The sequence below is a fragment of the Gopherus flavomarginatus genome, chromosome 12 (assembly GCF_025201925.1).
Source record: "Gopherus flavomarginatus isolate rGopFla2 chromosome 12, rGopFla2.mat.asm, whole genome shotgun sequence".
Classification (NCBI taxonomy): Eukaryota; Metazoa; Chordata; order Testudines; family Testudinidae; genus Gopherus; species Gopherus flavomarginatus.
The window spans coordinates 50,348,605-50,370,827 of NC_066628.1; the positions used below are offsets into that span (position 1 = coordinate 50,348,605).

General features: G+C 44.7%; 1 protein-coding gene across 3 annotated transcripts in view; it reads right to left on the reverse strand.

Moving 5' to 3' along the window:
• The window catches only part of RPTOR (regulatory associated protein of MTOR complex 1), a 296,305-nt gene that overhangs the window by 65,753 nt on the left and 208,329 nt on the right, over positions 1-22,223 (reverse strand). For all 3 annotated transcript variants that reach the window (XM_050920753.1, XM_050920752.1, XM_050920751.1), the window contains 6 exons: positions 21,479-21,670; positions 19,956-20,096; positions 13,100-13,217; positions 11,404-11,544; positions 10,751-10,909; positions 1,178-1,296 (listed from right to left, as the gene is read on the reverse strand). In XM_050920753.1, coding sequence (XP_050776710.1) covers positions 1,178-1,296; positions 10,751-10,909; positions 11,404-11,544; positions 13,100-13,217; positions 19,956-20,096; positions 21,479-21,670 — 870 coding nt within the window. The remainder of the gene's footprint in view (positions 1-1,177; positions 1,297-10,750; positions 10,910-11,403; positions 11,545-13,099; positions 13,218-19,955; positions 20,097-21,478; positions 21,671-22,223) is intronic.

Consider the following 22,223-nt stretch of genomic DNA (forward strand, 5'->3'; position numbering starts at 1 on the left):
TTATTTTGCAAAGAATCTAATAATTACCATGATGTGGTCCAGAAAGGGGAGTCTGAAAGTTTTAACTTCGCCCTCTTATCACATCTCTGAATTTGAGATTTGTCAATCTGATGCACAGATTTATCTGGTACCTAAGTCACGAATGGAAGATCTCAGTTCACCACCTAATAGGTGAAGTTATTCAATATCCAAACAATCACAGCACGCAGACTTGAAGTCTGCAGGCTGACCCATGTGTGTATTCAAAACAAGTAACGAAGGATTTAAATTAAGAATTATCCTCTTAAGGGAAAAATGGATTTAAAGCAGGAGGTCTCTAACACTGAATGGTGGATGCAGCTGCTGACATCTCTTACAACCATGCTAACCCAGGAGCTCAGTCAGAAATCAGTAAAAGACACCATCTTGCTTTTAAATGGCTCATGGTCTTAATGTTGGAGCAACCGTAAAGGTGGAATCCCGATGTAGGGGGAGGAGTGTGTCTAAATGGCATTCCAGCAAAATCCAGTGGGGGCTGTTGGTGATTAGAAGTACTGAAGTGGCCAGGTGCTTGGTTTCTGGTGGAAGGTGAGGGTTGCTATTACAGCTCCCTATGCTGGCAATTCAGGAGTACCAGTGACCACAGTCTCCAGGGATTTCTCATCATCCTCGCAGGATGAAATGTGATGAGCATGGTGATTAAGGCCAGTATTGAAGAGGTGAGGACTAGGAAGGGTGTCTGCATGCAGACTCACATGTACTAGTTCACCTGGGTTGGAGAGCCGTTGTGGCTTCAGTCTGCAGGCCAGTCTCACTTGCATAATCTAGATCAGTTTGCAAAGGGATAATTTACTGAAGTAGCTGTACGACATCACCCAGGGATTGATCTACTTGCTAGGCAAGTAAGCAAAACTCAGTTTTTAAGGCCCCGAGCGAATAATGGCATCTCTGAAAAAATTCCAGCCTCTTCCCCAAATAGTCTTTTTTATTTGGCTCAGAGTTTGTCTGAGTGTTTTAGTTTTGGAATGTTAAAGTTCCTTCTCTACCAGTACTGTCCTGGCTCAGACTGAGCTACGATCACTTCCCATAACCTTCCAACTGGGCATATGCAGATTCAGTCTACCCACACTTTGCCTGAGTATGAAAAACCCCCTCAAAACATAAGAGCTTAGAGATACATGAAGACTGGCAGTCATACCTTGTAGGCAATGCTGTTGAGTACTTTCATGGCCACATCTGAGACATCAGGGTAGGGGTCAGCAGCCAGATGTAGAAGGACTCTCCAAATTTGGGTGTAAACACTATTGAAAGAAACTCCTAGGACAGAAAAACATGGAGAGCACAAAAATCAGAACTGCAGTCACCCCCAGGCCTCTGATGTGGACTAATTTCCTCCCAAGATATGAGCTGCTCTTGGACTTTACAATAGCAGTTAGAGAAGATCAAGGTAAGCACTCAAACACAGTCCAAGAAATAGAAGAAAATTCTCATAGTGTGATCCCTTTGGGCAGTCTGCAAGGGTACAGACACACAGACAGACAGAATATCTGCCCGGAATTAGCATCCAAAATACTTAATTTCTAGTCCCCAGGAGAAAGTCACTTGACCATCTTGTCCTAAGTCTACTCAATGGGTAAGAAGTCTGGAGTCTCTCTGAACAGATGCATTTATTAAAATCCTTTTGCCCTATTAAAGGTTAGCTATGCAGCTGGTACATTCAGGACTTTATACATCCCACAGGTGTATTTAACATCTAAATGCTAATAAGAAGGTATCAGGGCTCTTTATTAACTTCCTAACTGTCAGGGTGGTTAAGCATTGGCATAAATTGCCTAGGGAGGTTGTGGAATGTCCATCATTGGGGATTTTTAAGAGCAGGTTAGACAAACACCTGTCAGGGATGGTCTAGATAATACTTAGTCCTGCCATGAGTGCAGGGGACTGAACTAGATGACCTCTCAAGGTCCCTTCCAGTCCTATGATTCATTTTACAGGGTGGAAGGTTGAGTTAATCCTTCAAACTACATGCACTGGGAGGGAGCGATAAACATACCTTACACATCAAATAAATAAGAGTTTGTAAGACTGAGAAGGCTCCGGTGAACATTTTATTTGACTGGTTTTAGGCACATTAGCAACTTCTTTTACACCTCCTACACCATTTGCCATGTACTATGATTATAACAGCGATCTTGGGAGCAGAGCCATTTGAGAGGTATAAGGTAGGTGCTGTAGTGACGAAAGGGAACTAAAATAGGATTTTCATATGAGTCACAGTGAATTGTAAATGGTGTGGAAAGCTGTTTCATTTCCCCATGTGCTTCCCGGGGCATCTAAATATAAAGCTTTACGTTAGGAAGATGCAGTCCCTTGGTTGACAAGCTAGCATTCTCCTTGGAGAGCTTCTCTTCCTGACACTCAGGCCAAGAAAAAATAGAAGCTGACAGTTCAGTTTTGAACTCAGGCCCACAATGGAAGCCGAACGCAGTTACAAGCTTGAGCGGTGCACAGACAACACTCTTTTCTATATGCTTCTCTAGGTTACACAAGGGAATCTCCTTTTGGCCAGAAAAATTCACCATGATGTGACAGGGCATTCTGCAAACTGCAAGGCAGCGAGTAACTTCCATTGCCTCATACAACCTGCAAATTAAAGTGCCTCTCATCCCACCAGAGCCCAAGGGATTTAGCAGAGTGATGACTATTAACACTACCAAGAGCTGCGTATGCAGATCTCTCAGCTCTACACTGTTGACAACACCTTTTGAACAGTAACATGCTGGCCAGTGGGACTGTGGGCTGTCAGTATATTAAACTGTCACAAGCTTTCCTCACTCCTCCAAGACATAGGGCTCACACAGGAGCGTCATCGATCCTGGAAACAATTTGGGGCTACACAAAGATGCAACAATGTCAAATTTGCCCTTAATGACGTAATGGCAGGTGCAAGATGAGCCAGACTACAAAAAGGTTCATGCTCCATTTTGCCTCTATGTTTGCAGAGGCCATAACCAAAAGTGTTAAAAACCAGGCAACACACTGATACACTGGGTGTAAGTTTAGGGGAACAAGGGCTAGGTGGCTCTGCTTGGTGACAGGAAAGAATGTAGCATGTCTTCCACTTCTGCAAATCTAGGTTCAAATTTTGGCTTTGGCCATCAGGCAAAAATGTATCCCCACCCTTAGAAGTTGTTTAATCATATTTAAAATAAAGAAAAATCATCAGAAAACAAAGCAAGTCTCTGCTCTGGAGAAGGCCAGGCCTGCAATCCTGAAGATAATCAGAAGAAGATGGCAAAGTGCCTATCTGTGTTTGCCAGGCCACTGTTAGACTGAGTTTTCACAAGCACCAAATTCACCTTGAAAACAACTCAAACAAGACAGACAAGGTGATAAAAGCCTGGGGGAAAAGTGTACCATTTACTGACGCAGCCAGCCAGGTACCACTGCTGCAAAGGCTCCCTGGAGCCTGCTCAGCTTTCTGCCTCCAATGCATTTGGGTCTGTACTGGAAGTTACATAAGGGCTGCTGGGAATCTAAAGGGTTTGGTTTCTTTTAAAGAAAGAGCAAGACAGAGGGTGAGGGGGGAGGAATGTGGGAGCAGGAGGGAATCTAGTTTTCAGTATGTCCAGCCCCTCTGATAACGCCCTCACTCATGACACAAGCAGAAGAAAACCCCCAAGACATTTTTTAAATATCCAAGCTTTGGGGGCGGGGGCAGGAGGAGGACTTCACCAGTGCAATTCCTCATTCGCTCTACAGCTTCTGAAAAGAACAGAGGGAATTTCTATAAAGGCTTTTTAGACTCATTAGAGTTAGTGCTTGGAGGTATGTTCCCTTCCCTCACTACACTATTATTATTTTTTTCCTAACAAAAGTGTTGCTCATCGAATGGATTCAGCTGAATGACGCATCTGACAGCTTCTTGTTAAACCTGAACCACCTGAGTCAGTGTGATAATGAAAGGAGATACAGACAGCAGGAGGCAACAGTGGTTTCAAGTCACATAATGGACTACAATAAAAAAAAATCCACAAGACACAGACAAAGCACTAGGAAAGTGGGGAGAGTTAATTTAAAATGACAGCTCTGTAATTAGTTGGACTGATTCAACACTGGTTAAATAGACCTTGCAGTACAGATTTACAAAACAATTCCTTTCAGCCATGAACGTCAAAAAGAAATTGCCTTTCTTCACTGATTGTTTTGGTTTTGTACGGGTGTGCATAACTCTTCATTCAATTTAACAGCAAACATCAGGGCAGCACAATTGGTTTAGATCTTCAACCTTGCAACCCGAGTCCAGCAAGGGCACATCCGTGCAGCACACACAAATTAAAACATCAGTGTCTTTATTTAATCTCTTTCCTTGGTTTGGCTTTATCAGGTTTCTTGCCTCTTTTAAATACTGCGGTGATTCTAAACCTGGAGCTCCAAAATGAGATGCAGTCCATACCCCACAAATTGACCAAAACCTCAGCATCTGTGCATTTTCGATTGGAGACAACAGCTCTGATTTGGTTTTGAATGTTCTTCCTGAAGTGAAAAACAAGTTTTGGACTGACACATACAGCTGAACTATTTCAGACTGAATAGTGAGGGGTATATGGGGATTCTGATACACAATTCTAGTCACTGTTAATCCGACCTCTGCATTGTAATTTATCCCCCATCTCCCTCTTCTCTTCCCATGAGTAAAACATAAGATCCTGTGAAACCTAGATTCGGATAGAGAAAAGATCTAAAATTCTGGTGGCTCTATGAACTCTACTTCAGTAGGTGTGAGTGGCAGCCCAATTCCCTTGGGGCAAAATACTGCATGACAGCAGCTGGAGAATTAACATTTCTTGCAGAGATCACATGACTTATAGGCAGCACCCTTGGTCTATTCATAGGTAAGGCTACAAGTCTGTCACAGAAGTCACAGATTCCAAGACTTTCTGGGACCTCCATGACTTCTTCTGGGGCATGGCTGGAGCAGCTGTCAGCCCAGGGGCTGCTGGAGCAGCAGCTGCTGGAATGGCTGACCGGCAGCCAGCACCAGAGCCACCGAACAGCTGACCGGCAACCAGCCGTAGGGCCCGCCAGAGCAGTGGTCCCTGGCCACCGGAGCAGTGGCTGGGGTTGGGTCAGCCCCACTGGGCCTGGAGTATCAGTGGTAAGCCCACGCACAGGAGCAGCAGGGGGCTGGACCAGCAGCAAGCCCCGGCAGCACTCTGTTTGTCCTGCTATCCCCAGGGTATTTTTAGTAAAAGTCAGTCACAGGTCATGAGCTTCGCTGAATGTTTATTGCCAGCCACCTGTTACTGACTTTTACTAAAAATACTCATGACCGAATCCTAACCTTATACCTAGGGTATCCTGAGGATACCTCCCCATTCCAGCCTCTCTGGACCCTCTGACTGTTGTGCACCTACTCTCTGAGAGTGCAGAGGAGCAGTGGTTCCTAAGGCTAAAGCTGCTCTAAGACGAAGTTGGTGATCGAATCCTTATAAACACCTTCCCAAAACACACAGCAATGCAGAAAAACGCTCAATGGGCTAGTCCTAGTGACATGGGGGGAGGTGGCTCAAGACGGCTGCCAAGCCCGTTCTCCCCACTGCTCTGTACAGTGCAGTCTGCACCACAGGAAAAGCTAATTTAAAGTTTCTCCCCAAGAGCGACCCACACAGCAGAGCACGGGCTTTCCGATGCTTCGCTAATCCCAGAGGAGACTTGAGGAAAAAGGTTTGTGCCCTCAGGATGGAGGTAGTTATGAGCACAGTCTACAAAGGGACCTTCAGAATCCACCACCACTAACCCTAACCCGTCTCCCTTACACATTCGATTGGGTGCACGGTTGCGGCCAAGACAACTCAGTTTCAACAGCTGGAAAAAAATGTGCTGCTCTACTCCCATACTCCATGCATTCCAGCATTCCCCACCCATCCTGGCATTCCTCACTGTCCCACTGGTTCCTTACTTACACCTGTGTCCTGCCATTCCCAACCAGCCCGTCTCACTAGGCTTCTCCATATTCTTTACGCAGTGTATGGCATACTATGGAACACACACCAGCATATTATTGCATAAACAAGTGCCTATGAGTGGCATTTAGTTTTCATATAATATAGTCAGTATCTTAGTTTACTATTTTATACTTACTTACAATATGGTCATTGTTGTCAGCTGATTATTGATCAGTGTAAATGTGCACTTACAAGATTTTAAATGAATTGTCTAACTGCAAATTTAAGTCCATTGTCAGTGCTCCCACTCCCAAGATCTGCCCCACTCTATCCCCTCACTCTCCCATTTGCCTATGGTCTGCCCCCCACCTTCCCCTCCCAGTCTGATCACAATCACCTCTGACTGTAACTGCTGCTGTAAGCCAGTCCTTTAGGAGGGGTTCTGAATGGCATGGCATAGTCTCCTCTCCCCATCCTAATTAAATCTTATAACTCTCCTACTGGAAAATGAAATTCTTCTCCAGCATTTTATTGCTCCAGGTTTCTCCTTTCCTCTTTGATGAATGTGTTTGGCATTATCTTTCAAGCAATGATCTCCACTTCACCATGAGACACAGCTAATGAGGGGCTTTACAGCATTTGGGTAGGAAAAAAAGTTATCAGTCTCCTGGCACCCAAAGCCAATGGCTAATTGCTCTCCTTTTCCATTTAAAGAGGCAAGATTAATGGCTGGTGGATCTGGCTGTGGAAAGGGCTGCAACAGGTTTAGCCTCCACTCCAAACCAGCAATTATAACCAAAAATTCTTCCTGCTGCCAACTTAAGGGCAATGGAAGGCCAGAAGCAGATGACTCTTCTGCCCAAAACTACCCAAGGGACAGTTACCTGCCAGAACCCAGCTCATCTTGTGAACTGTACAAGCACAGCCCAAGGACTCACTCCTCTTTCCTGGATTGCCTCTCAGAGATATTTGAAGCAAAATAAGAGGAAAATGTCAATGCCAAGCATCTTGTAGCAAAATGGCATGGGGTGCGAATAAGGACTCTTTAATAAAACATACTGCAATTGAGAAAGAAGCCCCTGAATGCTAATGACTGGATGTGTGTCTGAAGAATGTAGAGGAAAGAAAGTTAAACTTTAGGTAAGAATGATCTGTATTTCTTAACATTAGGGGCCGAATTTTTTAAAAAATGGATTTGACCTGTTCCTCCAAAAAAATCCTTTTTCATTTCTTCCCCTTTCTCAAATACCTGGCATGGCCACAGCTATAAAACCATTGCTCCTTCCACCAGACAGAGGGGCAGGCACTGAAGAGCAATGTCAGGTGATTCTTCAGACAGGGCAGATGCCAAGCGAGGCTCTTTCTTAGTTTATACCCACCCCTCTGAGTTGCACATGGTGTCCATTCTTTGTTGCAGCTTAAGGATTTAAGGAAATAATTCAGAAGGAAGATGGACACAATTGGCTGGCTCTAAAAGGGGCTCAAAAAAGAAAGAGGATGGTGATGTTGTAATAACTGGGCCTACAAATTGACCCGCATTGTAAACTCAACTGTGAGAAGTGAGTGAAAGTTTCTAAAGTGTCATAATAACCGCGAACAGCAAACACTGATGGGAAAAGAGATTAAAGAGAGACAAAGACTGAATTAGTCTAAATGAAAAGGTCTACTAATTTAACTCCAGGACTGTGTTAAGATCATGCCTACTAAACATGAAAAGTGCGAGACCAGAAATTAATGGACTAAAGTTGGTGTATCAGAAATTAGCCCTAGTTGGTGAACAAAATAATGAGGGGATGGGCTATTCCACCCATCTATCCCTTTTGGGGACCATAAAAAAGACTTTTTGGGAAACAATACAGATGAACAGATGCAAATGCTAGCTGACAAAGATGAGAGAGGAGGAAGAGGGATGCAAATTTCTCCATTATAGGTGCCACTTCCACCCTCTTCTGGGACCTGAACCACCTTCATCCTGATCCTGAATGATGTCTGTATACGACTAGGCCAGAGAGAGGGTCTCAGATGACACTGTCATCTCCACGGGCTCTCACTAAATCCTGAATATCACCTGGGTTGAGAGACATTGTCACACACCCCTTTGTGTGTTCTCTTCCTTCTCCACCTTATTCATTTTCGTTCCTACCCCTCTCCTTTTGCCTTGTTCAGTAAGTGTCTGGGTTAGCTGGCCAAGGCTACAGCACCGCTGTAAGTCTACTGCCAGAGAGGCAGATAAAAGCAATGCCCTGAAAGACTCGACACTGGTATGAGTTTGCCAGGGCTTGGAATGGCTAATAAGACCATCTGCCATGCCTGTGTTTCTCCAGCAGTGAGGCTGCAAGGCAAAATCAACACAAGAGACAGATTTGTGTCTTTGCTGTTCTTTTCTCTTCCCTCTGACGTATGTTTGTCTTGTGCTGTCTTCTAGGAACATCAGCAACACCATTGGCTTCTGCCCAGCTCAACTAACTTCTCCTTTCCCCAAAAAGACAGTTATCATGTTTAATACCTACTAAGAGAGTATCAGACAGGGGCTTTTTCCTTAGACACTCTATATTTAAAAGGAGAGGGAAAAGGAATGTTGGCTAAGTGAAAGGCTTACTTCGTACTCCATATTTCAATTTCTTTAACTAGTTTTGCTTCTTTGCTGAATCTTTAGTAAAAGGTTAAAAGGATTTTTAATAATGTGTTCGCCATGGTACTAAGTAGGCTCAGGTCTCTGTATATCAACCCCCGAACCTTGTTTAACTCTATTTAATACTGGACAGTGATGGGGTCATGTTAACACCTTTGACTCTTGGGCCTATACATTGCATCTGAGTTAACAATCGTCCCAGCTGGCCTTGTCAGTTCAAGGAGGGATACTACAGGGTCAACTCAACCCCAGGTCTGCTGCCTGGCAACACGTCGCCTGAACACGGTGGGCAGAGTTGATGAAATTCTGAAAAAATCTTTCCCTTAGGATCTAGCACAGAGCAGGTTGGGAGACTGCAATTCTTTAGCAGAAATGAGAAAAACTCCAGCTTTAAACAGGTAAATGCTGAAGGTAATGGGATTACCTAAGTTATGAATTTTAAACACTTCTATAAGCTATGTCGTTTACAGCTGGATATGAGCTCTTCCTGATTGAATATGAATGAGGGAGGCTTTGGAGAGTTGCTTTTTGTTTTCTTAAGTTTCCCTCGCTCATCTCCAGCTCATTTCTGGACTCTTTCTCAACTGTGCTGTAAAGATCTTCTGAGACACAAACAAACCATCAAGCAGGCTGCAGCAATTTCCAGTGGAAGGACAGGTAGGAGAGTCCAAGTCAGAGAGGAGGCAAGGAAAGGGAGCTAAGGGACAGCAGCACAATGCCACAGGGACAGCAGCATTGTAGTGATCCTGTTGTGCACAGACCAGGGACATTATCTGTTACGTCACGTGACTGGATTGTTCAAGAGTCTAACGACACTTTATTAGGATGGGACAAGATTCATTTTAAACTGTCTCAAGGGCCTGGGGACCCTCCAGTCATTCATTAATGGTCTACAATAGATGCCAACTGATCTGCCTGGCAGCAGAATCCCAGAATATTTCTAGTACTGGAGTGTGGTGTATAGGGTTTTCATTCACCAATTTGCTACAGCTTATTACTCCTTCATATGACAATATTAGAGAGGGATTTTTTAAAGCTAGGAGAAGATCATGGGCCCCACAACTGAACATAATGGAAGGTTATGAGCCTCCCCCATCATTTTTCTGATGTGCACTTTCTCCACTCCATGGAGCAAGTGTCCGTTTCCCACGCTGGGACCCCTGCATGTTAGCTGGCTGTGCTCTGACCACACCAGTTTGAAAAGAAGATCAGCTAAAGAAAAATGCTGCTGCAGCTATCGGACATGCCTAAAAAAGCCATCAGAAAAATGAACTAGTTTAGTGCAGAACTCCCAGTCAGTTTTATACAAGAAATGCCAGACTACATCCAACATGCAGATCAAGCGTGTGCTGTGGAAATGCAAGTCCATTTCCCTTTCTCCTTTGCTAAAGGCACCAACATCTCAACTCTGCAGCGTTCGATATATTACCAAGAGGTCTGAGGCTCCAGGGCAGAACAGGACTGTTTAGCTTTGGTGCTCTGCAGATCAACAGATGCTGCAGCTGGTGTCCTCCCACCTTTCTCCAGGAGGATGTAGTTGGGGTGGTAATGGATGTAAAGTGATCACCTATGACAGTCTGTTCAGAGCTCATTTCTGTGAAATGCCAAGCTGTCTTGACAACTAATTAGGACAAAGCCAGGGTTCTTCCTTCTCACTCCCATTTAATAATGTACAAATGCACTTAGATGGAAAATCAACTGGGTAAGGCTTCCTCAGAGGCTAACAAGGTTTGAAGACTGTGCTACGTAGCAGACTAAGCCTAGCTTAGATGAAAAGCAACTGAGGGTAGAAGTCCATGCCATTGAGCCCAGCTATCAGGTCCATGGAATGAAGGGCCTTCCTATCCATTTCCTAGCCCATGAAGTTGCAGGGGCTGCAAGATTCCAGTAGATGCTACCCTTTCCATGCTCAAGCTCTTAGCAGGAATCCTACCATTTGTAACACAAGGTAGGGTTATGACCACAGAAATGCAGCTATGTAATTGCTACATCCCATTCCCTGTCCTATCCCACAAGATCTTCAGGTTAATGCCCTCTCTCATTTCTTCATACAATCCCACTCAGAGAGCATGATGGCATGTACCCATAAGGAGAACCCTTGCTGTTACAACAAGACCCATCTAGAACCAAAATCAGAGGAGGGTAAAGAAAGCAGGAAAAAGCAGAGGAAGGTAGAAGAGCCCCTACTCACCGATCAGTGAATTCAATGAGGAGTAGGAGCTAACTCTTCTCATCTTGTCGATGGTCTCAAATGACAGGATATACTCTTCATTCTCAGGGCTGCCCAAGGTGCTGCTAGCACTGCTGCTGGTGCTGAGATTCCCAGGAGAAAACGCAACAGAGCTTCCAGCTGCCAAAAGGGAAGTGGGGAGAAACAAACACAAACACAAATACTACCAAAAGAACAATTTTGCTCGAGCATCAACTGATTGTTATGAACCCTGTGACATTCAACAAGTGAAGAGAAATTCCTCTGGTAAAGCAAATCCACCAAGCCCTCTTTCTGAACTCTGAATATTTAATTAGAGGGTAAGAATCAAGGCTTCAGTAATGACTCAGACTGGTGAAAACCACGTGCATCAGAAGGTGCCCTGGTTGGTCTCCAGTAGCTTATAAAGTCAATACTATTGAACAGAGAATTTCAGCCTGTTAGGGTTAAAGGGTTGCCCAGATCTCCCCTCGGGGCTGGCAGTTAGATACCATGTGATAACACCTAGTCAGCTTGAGATGCTTTCCACATGAGATTTCACAGCAGGGAAGAACTGGCAAAGGGACAAAATAAAACTAAGTCTCACGTGAGACAAGTAGTAAGGAAAAATGAAAGAATCTTGAAAGCCGTCTTACATTCTTCATTCAAGCTGAGGTTCTGCAGAGACTTGTTCAGGTTCCTCGCTGTGGTGACTGCTCGTATGTTCCCATAGGAGCTGACAGAACGAAGTCTCGGAGTACATGGACCATCTCGCACTGGCGTCAAACTCCCACATTCTGTGGGGACAAAGTTTAACCATTGTACAGGCCATCACAAGAGAGACTGGGGAGCAGCCTTCCCACAGCAATGTAGAGTGATCAGTGCAAATGATTAAAACAATTTAAAACCAACTACTGATAAAAAGGGTGCTCAGTCATTGCAAGCTGTCCTTAAACAAAGAGCAAATTATGATAAAGGGCTGGTATCTTTACTCCCCCTGCCCCAATCCTCTCTGCTCATACAAAAGACAAAGACTATAGCTCCATGTTTCTTGATCTGTAGTCCTTACATATTCCATACGCTAAGCAGGGCCAAGCCTTGTCAGTCCCTGAATGAAAGACAATAAGCAAAACAGGGTGCTACAGGTGGTGGTTTTGGTGATTCTTCCCTCCAAGCCAATACCAAACTAATGCCCAAACATGGTGCTGGAGGGGACATCTTGTAGATCCTTAAGTCTGAATTGCTGATTGCTTCTGTTCATTAACAATCTGGGAACATTTTTCATAATAAAGGGTTATTTAATCCTGGTTTTCCTGGCCAAATTTCACTTCATGCCCTGAACACCTGCAATTTCAACTGGAAAAGTCATGCTTCATTCCCATTCCTAACAGCACATACATAATATTACTGTTACAGAACAGTTGTCCCATTCCACTACAGCGACGGGGGCGGTGCTTCCTGAATATCCCACTTAGAAAGTATTTTGGCATCCTTCTGGATGATGAAAAGTGCTATGGAATTATAAGGGATGATTATTTTCTGCAGCAAGAAGGACAAATGGGGGGAAACTAGTTCTCTAATATGATTCACTACTTCAGACGAAGACGTGATTAATTACTCATTGCAGAAATAGTTCATCTTCTCTTCTGCAAGTTCCTGTCGCAACAGTTCTGTTATTCCTGGAGAGTTCCAATTTATTTAATTTCTAAAAAATGAAGGGCCAGCAACAGTTTCTCTAGAACCTTCAGTTCCTCAAATGAAGCAAAATACACAAGGAAGAAAGGGATGGGAAAAAACAGCACATCAAGCACCGAAGAGCAGGATCACAAACCAAAGGCTTTGGAGCATGCAGCCCCACTGCAGCAGGACATAGTAATATGAAGGTCTTCATGGTCTTCTGTCTGAGCCTCTTAAGTAACAAACAGTTGGACTGGCTCATTGCAGAACAATAAGGATTCTCCTTGGCAGCATCAATTCAACAGCCTGAGAGCCTCAAGTCCCCTGTTTATCCAACAAATGCAATATGGGTAGCAGCAGTGCAAGCTTCACCGCGCTGTACTGACAACATGCTTTAACATGCACCTGGAGGAATCTCTTCTCAGGGTAGCAGGGATTTCAGTCTCCGTGACTCCCCGGTGAGCCAGAAGCACATCTCAGTCTTTTCAGAGGGAGATCTCTCTGAGATGCGGTTCTGCAGAAAAATGCATTACAGTGCCAAAAAGGAGTTAGAGTTGCCCATAGCGTCACTCGAACTGATGCCTGTTGGTCATGCAATCAAATTCCTCAGCTAAGGTTCCCAAGTACTACAAGGATCAAAACTGCCCCGGGCCATGAGCAGACAAAAGGATGTACCTGTGGTAGCTGGAGAGGGCAGAGGATAATTCTTCTCTTCTTCCATAAATTGCAAGGCAACAGTGCAGAAATTGCTCTCATACTGAACCACTAGGTGACTCAAAGCCACCACCAGCTCCTGGGGATAGAAAGCAGAGAGAAACAGACCTTTGATTAGTATGCATGTCAGAAACAAACAACTGCTTTCAAGGAACAGACGTCACTGAAAGAGGGGGAACAACCTGGTCAATAGGCCATTCCAGAATAATTCACAATATAGAAGAAGGGATACCCAACAACAAAACCCAACAACCAAAGCAGAGGGGATATTATTCACTGAAAACGCAGGGATTCTCTGCTGTCAGGAAAAACAGTCTGCTTTAGGCAGAAACCAGTGCCTGACAAGGAATTTGCCATTAGAAATAAAGTGCATCAGTCAGATGGACCATTGTCTGCTTGGAACAGAACTCCAGCAAAAATTCAAAGAACAGTCAAAGGGAACAAGCTCTGATTTAGAACTCCTGTGCTGTGCTTCAACCAAAGTAAAAGGGTTTTTAACAAAGACACGAGTGTAAATGAGCCTTGCATGCACCAGGGGAGTGCCAATGAGACCACCAGAGTTTGCACAAATTCTACTATAGTTTGTCAAACTGCAATCTGTGAAAGAGGAGGTTACTTATTGAACTAGAGGTTCTTCCAGCTGTGCGGTCCCTGTCAGTATTCCACACACGAGTATGCATGTGCGCCACATGCCTGAGTTTGGAAATTGTTGAAAGCAGTCTCTGTTGGCCTGCACATGTGCAGCCATGCTCATTGTGCTCCCAACTGAGGGGGTATGAGGCACTGTCGGTCGAAGCCTTTCTAGTTCCCTTTCTTACCACAAATCCAACAGGGTCCAACACAGAGGGGATGAAGGGTGGGTGGTGGAATACAGATAGGGATCACACATCTTGAAGAAACTTAAGTTGGAATAAGTAACCACAACTTCTTCAAGGGATGGTCCTCTGTGTATATTACACATATGGATGATTGGCAAGCAGTGCTCATCCTCGAGCTGGGTGCGAGGGAGCTGGTAGCAAAGATGCTTTCAATACTGCTGATCCCACTGCTGCCTCCTCAGCCAAGACATGAACTAGAGCGTAGTGCATCGTTAACGTGTGGACAGAACTCCAAGGGGACTCTGCAGATGTCCTGCAGCAGAACATCTGAGAGGGATGCCGTGGAGGCAGCTTGTGCTCATGTGGAGTGAGCTGTGACATCTCCCGAGGGAGGAACTATTTTTATACATTATGCAACTAAGTGAAGGAGGATACAATTCCGACTCAGGCCATGCGTTGCTAAAAAGGAACTGGAGAGGTGTCGATCCGCACTTCCTCTTATACCCTCAGTCGGGAGCACCAGGAGAGCTACGGCGCACATGCGGGCCAACGGACACTGCTTTGAAGAATTTCTAGACTCACACACATGCGTACCCACATGGGGAATATACAAAGGGACTATCACTCGAACGAGGACATGGCAACTATAACTTGCTTAGTTCATCCAGAGCATGGTCTACAACTGCCTTTTCCAATACAAACTACTGCAGAGGACAAAATATGCTTTTTGAAGGGCACAAATCTCTACTTAAATGCTCCTCTCCCATGAAATGCAAGGGGATCACTCTGTGCCTCTCTGTGGGTATATCTACACTGCAACATAAGGCCAGGGTTAGTGGAACTTGAGTTAGCTGACCTATGTTAGGGAGCCCTAGGCTTGAGTGTCTACATTGTATTTTAACCCTATGTCAAGAGTCTTCTAACTCGTGCTCAAACCTAGGGCTGTGGCATTCACACTGCAGTGTGTAGACCCAAGGCAAAATAGCCATAACCAAGTCCCTAGCTCTCCCCCAACCCCCTGCCCTGCTCTAGCCCTAGGACCATGATGCACTGCGGGAAAACCTGACTGCCTGCCCTGCATGTTACCGGAAAGCAGCTTGCTTTGCAAAAGCCTTGATTGGTTTGGTCTCCATTGCAAACCCAGGAGGGTCTCTGACGGTGTGTTTGCAGATTGGTGATCAGAAGAGAATGGGTTAATGCGGACCTGAGCTGCTGCTGTTTGCAAAGTTGGGGTGGCTTCCATTTTCAGTAGAATGGATTGCAGATTGTTGGGATAGAGACGACTAAGGAAACTGTCCCATGAAATTATGGAATAATTCCAGTTGACTCCTGGGACCGGAGTCAAGCGGGGCTACGTCTACACGGCAAAGCAATAGGGCTCAGACCCTTGGTCCCTGCTTAACTTGAGCTCGGACTTTCCAGCCCACAGGGTCCTGGGACCCTGGGTTCAAGCCTTGGGTTAGCGCAATTGCAGTGTCTGCGCAAAGGAGGTTAGGCTCAAGCATGGGCTTGAACTGCAGCATAGACAGATGCTGTATTTCAGAGATGCTAATCTTCTCTGGTGATGAATGCAACAGAAAGGCCTATAAGTAACACAGATGGACAGAGGCATCCTTCTAGCGAGAGCTTGCTGTCAGAGCAAAGTCATGCTGAACTCTGAGCAGAAGAGTGCATTATCTTACATTTAAAGCAATGTTTGATTGACAGGCCCCAAATAAGCCTGCATACAAAGAAATAAATAAAATCCAGGGTTTTTCGATTGTTCTTCTGAAAAATAACCCCACAAAACAATGCAGCTTCTCAGTGAAGTCACTCGCCAACAAGACTCAGAGTCTTTACTTTCTTTGAGGTAGCTCAGATCTCAAAAACAGGCAGGGTATGGAGTTACACAAGAATCTGTTCTCGTAATGCTTTTAAAATCAGGAATCTTGTATATTTCAGCCCTCAGCCTGCTAATAAGAATGGAGTGGCCTTGCTGAACCACTGGACAGTGATGTGTAGAACCTGACCTTTGCTGATACAGGAGGCTTATTGACAGATCCAGTGTGCGCATCTCTCTCTACAGCAGTAAGAATATACAAACTCCCCTCTTAACTCTCCCTCCCCCTGCCCAACCCAATAAACCAGTGGCAAGATGGCAGAGTTAGCAAATTTCCTCTACTCTGAGCTAACATGATGGGGAATAGCCTCTCTTCTGTGAGTATCTTTTTATCATTTAAAAATAAGGCAGAATAAAGCCCCTGTGAAACCAGTTCTCTGACAAAATTAATGTCCATCTGTCACCTCGAGTGGAGATGAGGGAACTTTTTTATACTTGGTTTGGAGAAGCATTGTTTTTTCCTTCACTTCAGTGCAAAGATCTGAAGAAAGCCAGAGCGCTTAGTTTCAAAATGAATTCTTCATAACAAAAGGTCTTTTATTCCTAGCCAGGCACCCCTACTCTTTGATTCAGCCTGATATTGTCAAACTGATGTACTGTCACAGAAAGAACAGAACCGGAGTCTTGTACACAGCTCCCTCCTCTCACGTACAAGCTGCCACCTGCTCACGAGAGGCACACGTTTCTTGGAGTGAAATAAGGAACTGTGTGAAGGAGCAGGACTCTTGCTCTTCATGGCAAAGGCCAAACCACTGTTTGTTCACGTGTGACTTGCTGAAAGGAGCTGGATTCCTGCTGCCTGCACTACACTCACTCTAAACTCAGCTAAAGAGACACCAATAGGCTGCCAAGGCCACGGTTGAGCTGTCACCATGAAGGACATTGGAACTTGAGTCCTAAACCTGGCATCATGGTCAGCCCAGGCGAGAAAACAAGGCTTATATTAATCTACTAGGACCAATGCTGGCTAATGTAGGGGTGACGCTGTGGGCCTGATAAGGGATCCCGCTTAATTCTCTGGCTCAATGGCTCCAACATGGGAGCCCTAGAGAGGAGGAGCGGAAGTGGACACCAAAACTTAGACCCTCTCTTAGGTATGTGGTGCTAGGCCCCTTAGAAATACCAGACAGACAGACCAACTGACTGGCTGGAGAGTTGTGGTCTCTTGCTAACACCAGTTTGCAGCCTATATCTCCAAAAGAGAGATCTATGTATTTCAAACTGTGCACACTGGAAAACAGTTACACCAATGAATAAACTGAAGCATAAGATGTTGGTGGAATAAGGCCACAGAATTAACCTCTCATTGCTGGCTCAACCCAGCCCCTGTTGTGCAACTAATATTCCAGCTAAATAAATAGGAAGTTTGGCTATGTCTGGAATGATTGAGCAGCGGCTGGCAAGTGAATCCTGCCAGGAACAATTTGGCAGTGTCCGGCAGGTGGGTTCTGCCTGGAACAATCCAGATGCCCAGCAAGCAGTTAACCTGCCTTTGTTGTATAACGGAGGGTCAGAACACATGAACTTCAAGAGACTATGGCATTACTGCTCAGTCAGACCATATTATCCTTCTTTGTGGTTTTTGAAAGGAAGAAGGTCTCTTTACTGAATGGAGCTGTCATGTTCTCTCCACTGCACTCCCAGCCCCTCCCTTCTTCCTCCCATAGGGCTGCCAAACACTTTATGCTTCCAGTAACAAATTAATATTTAATATTTAATTTAAAACCCAAAGTCCTGTAATGTAAAACTTTGCTATCAAAACAGTAACAAACAGCAGAGCATTACCCGTACACAACACAGCTCTTGTTTCTAGAGGAAGTCACAAAATCAGATAGAAATCTCAAGAGTCAGGATTCTGGATAAGACACCAAAGTGCACAGGCTTCTTTCCCTGCCCCCACTCCTGCACTGATTTCAAACTCAAAGAACCAGCATACAAATGAGATCACTAACCTCTGACAGATTTATTCCTGGTTCAGGCATTGGCTTCAGGGAAGGGGTAGGTGAACTGGTCTCATGGTGCATTGCTAAACAGCAAATATACTGTGGTCTGAACTAGTCTGTTTTAATATATGGTCTTTTTAATTATTTGGTTATTATGTTACACAATATGTTTTATGTAGCATGTACATTTCTGTTTCCAGGGGATTCCTCATGCTGTACAGCAAATGAAATGCCATGCCTATTAAAATCCATTCTTGAGACTCCACAGAGCCACAGCCACGGAAATGGAATTTCCTGACGTTCAGGGCAGATGGCAAACGGCATTAGTGCTTCATTGTGACACCCCTTGAATGCGGAACACTAAGTGCTCCCAGAGGTGTGTGCCTCCGATCCAGTGAGCTGCCGATGGCCAGCACCCCTGTGGCTACTCGGTATTCCAGACCAAGCTCTCCAGGCCCGTTTACATGTATTGTCTGCAGACTATGGAAAGCAGCACAATCTTACAGTGCACCTCACAGTTACAAACACCTCGGCAACGGGAGCTGTTCATAACTCTGAACAAAATGTTAGGGTGGTTCTTTCAAAAGTTTACAACTGAACATTGACTTAATACAGCTTTGAAACTTTACTATGCAGAAGAAAAATGCTGCTTTCCCTTTATATTGTTAGTAGTTTACCTTTAACATAGCACTGAACTGTATTTGTTTTTTGTTTTGTTCTTTTGTCTCAGCTGCTGCCTGACTGTGTACTTCTGGTTCCAAATGAAGCGTGTGGTTGACTGGTCAGTTTGTAACTCTGGTGTTTGTAACTCAGACTCAACTATATTCTGCATGCCAGCAGCATAAAACAGAGAGGAGACTGACATTTACACAACCCTCACAGGAAATGAAACCAGAAAATCATCGACACAAAAGGCCTGGGCATTCCGACACCCATGACGCACAGAGAGTCTGTACTACCAGCAGAAGCACATGAATAACACAACCATTTGCAGGAAGCCATTGGGCAGCCAAGCTCCTCATTAGGTTCTGGGCAATAACCCTTTCATAGCTTGTTTCTTAACACTGCAGGCAGGGACAGGAGAGAGAAATACAAATAGTCAGCAGAAGACTGAACTCTCCATTATTTAAAGGAATTTTTAATTAAGAGATTTGGAGAAATCGATGCCGCTCCATTGGGACGGTGGTATCCATTTGTAGAAGAAGCAGCCTTTACTGCCAAAGTCTCAGGTATGCTAAAGGAAACTCTTCTCAGCAGTTTCTCTGAGGGCAAGAGATTAAAACAAGGGAAAACCAATCAGAAGAGGTCATCTGGGAGCAAGAGAGCAAGTACACTGTGTCATCAATTTCACGATGCAAAGATTCCATTACAAATGAGAGAGGAAAGTCCAACTGACCCAGGCAATTTTGTTTTTGAGGGCATGTGTGCAAGGGGGATTTGAGTATGAGCTATAAAACCAAGGGATAACTCCAAAGCAGATGAGAAAGCACACCAGCCTGCTGAAATGACTCCTGATAGAAACTTCTGCTCCACTAACAAAGGCCAGTCACAACACTGCCCCACAGGGTTTCCTAAAGATGGTGGCAGACGCATAGTTTTCACCCGCTCACATTCTAACCCTCCAAGTCCCACTCTCCCATTAAAAGTTACTCTGTGATAAGCTTACAGAAAAAATGACAGATGGTTTTAAACAGCAAACGTATTTTACTGTTGGTGGGTCAACTTGACCATTTGTTGGTCTTCCCCTACCTGATCCTAAAACCCACAGGGAACCCTGTGCTTCCTCACTTACAAGGCCAACTACAGAAAAAGGACTCTGCAAAGCTATCATATTTCTACAGCTTTGAGCGTGCAATCATAGGAGTCAACAGGCTAAACCGGGATGGGCAAACTTTTTGGCCTGGCCAGGAGCTGTCACTTACTCTGCTCTTTTCACTGAGGAGAACCATGTTTGTGTGTTGTCCCTGGGCAGGAAGTAGGTATCTATACCAGCTGCCAAAGGACAGAGATCTTGAACAAATGCTTCCAGATGAATGAAATCCATGAATGCCTAGGAAGAAATCCACTGTACAAAGAGTCTGCTTCCCCAGCAACACACACAATTAACCCTTCTTAGCATTATTGTGAAGGACACAAACATTAATCCTCCTCACTTCCTTATGTCCCTCCTGCTGTACCTTTCTAACCACGGGGCTCCCGTCGTTGATGAGCTGTGCCAGCATCATGGCCACGTTGTGATCAATGGTGGTAGAGTGATCAGTCCGTTCAGCTGAGTTGCCCACAAATGTGCCCAGTGCAAAGACTGCAGCACAGCGAACCTGTGAGAGACAAAATAAAAGATCATCATTGCTTTCCTACCTGGTCCTGGCTTTGAACTTCCCGTCGTAATCTCTTATTCTGCCAACTCGGATCTCTCCAAAGCCAGGCTACTCCATTTATCCAACACAGTAGCCTGGCTCTGGAGAGATCCGAGTTGGCAGAGTAAGAGATTACGCCAGGAGGTTCAAGGCCAGGAAAGAAGCCCAAAGACCAGAAAGACAAACAGATATAGGGGCACTGCCAAGTTTTATCCTGGTGCAATTCCAAATAGTCCTGTGTGCAGAAGTGTGTATTATTCCCTGGAATGTCAGGTGGCTTTTCCCTTTGGTGATTTTTCAATGGGCACTGTCAAGAACCTTCTGCTTAATAGCATAAAGATGAATTTGGAATTGTCATTGAGGGCCCTAGGTCTCCTTTACACTAGAGATCTCTAAAGCCTTCAACTATCTGATATGGGACCATGGAAAGGGAGCAGATGACTTAAAAACGGAAGAAGGGTCAGCCACACCCCACACAGGTCCAAGGTTTGGGATCAAGTGTGGTCCTTTACTCTCTGCCTTGGCAGAGATTGGGAATGCTGTGGAGGCAGCATAATCAGCCTCCAGAGCATTTGCCTTATAACTCAGCAAGGATCTGATCTGGCTGATTGACAAAAGAAGTTTATGGCCTTGAGGACACTTCACCTGATCCTTTGCACGACAATTATCTGCAGGTGGAGAAAAACCTGGGAAAAAGGAAAGGAGGCTGTGGGTGCCCAGACTGGGAAGTGTTAAATCACTAAAAGAAGAAAATCTAAACTTTAATAACTGCACATTGATAATGCCCTGTATCTCCAAGCTTCCTTCTCCCAGTTGGAATATAATTTCACTGGGGTCTCATAGGGTCTGTCAATCACCATGTTGGTTGGCACAAGATTCTCTTCTTTCTTGGACAGTATTTTCATAAAGGTGAAACATGCATTCCATTAAAATTGCATTTGTTCATCCATCAGGCTGAGAACAGTTCTCAGATTTAGACAAAATGGATCAGAGAACTTGTCGAAATACAGTGAGATGTGGTAACACAGTTTTGAAGAGTTTCTGACACAAGAGTGAGCAAACAAATGTGGAACTTGTATAAACCCTGGATTTAAAGTCATCACACTGAAAACCCTCTTTCATGGACTATAAAATCTTTTGCATTTATTCTGCTTTTCCTGATCCAGATCTTGCATGGTTTAAGCACCTTTCCTGCAGAAATAATGGAAAGCGGTTTTTTTTTTAACCAGACACCTATCAATTCATGAGATTTCTTGAAGATACGGATTTTTAAATTGTTTTGTAGCCCTCACTCAAAACCGCTCCAGCCCAACTGGTATATACGTCTACACTTAAAACATTACCTCTGGGATGGGGTCTGAGAGGAGACTGTAGAGCTTCTCATGGGCACTGTCTCTCACGCCACACCATCTCGCTGAGTCAAAATTCTGCCAGATACGTCCTAAACAAATCGCCACCCACTGGCGCAGTAGAGGATGTGGATCATTTAACTGCTCCAGGCAGATGGCAATCAAGTTTCCTTGAAGGCAGGCTTCCTAAAACATAGTTCAGTGCAATTCAAAGACAGGCACTTTCCTCTCTCACCATTAAACAAAATGATTTTGAGAGAGGGGACAGACGCAACGTAGAGAACAGAATTATTCCGTGGTTAGATACTAGTTTTGTTGCAAAATTTTATTGGAGATGCTTTGCACAAGTGCGCTATGAAGAGTCTGGGGAGGTCACCTGTGTGCTCTTACAGCCAGCCAAGCAACTGTTAATGTCACAAATGCTTCCCGAATGCAATAAACTTGCTTTTTTCCTCAATGGCAATACTCCTTGCACCTGTCAGAGCCCCATGATTTATGGCTTTAAACCCCTTCCCAAGACACACATCACGGCCACCAGGCTTGCAGCTGATGAGAACCATGTAGGATTCCTTTAATAATATGTCTGTGTACTGCTTACAGAGGATGCTGTTCAGCGACGTGTGCCCTTAACCTGTATTTCCAGGGGCTGTGCACATACTCCCTCTGTAGCCTCGTCCCACATCCTCCCCCTGCAACTTCCCAGTTCTGTAGTAAGCTCTGATGCACGTCAGTTGGTGAC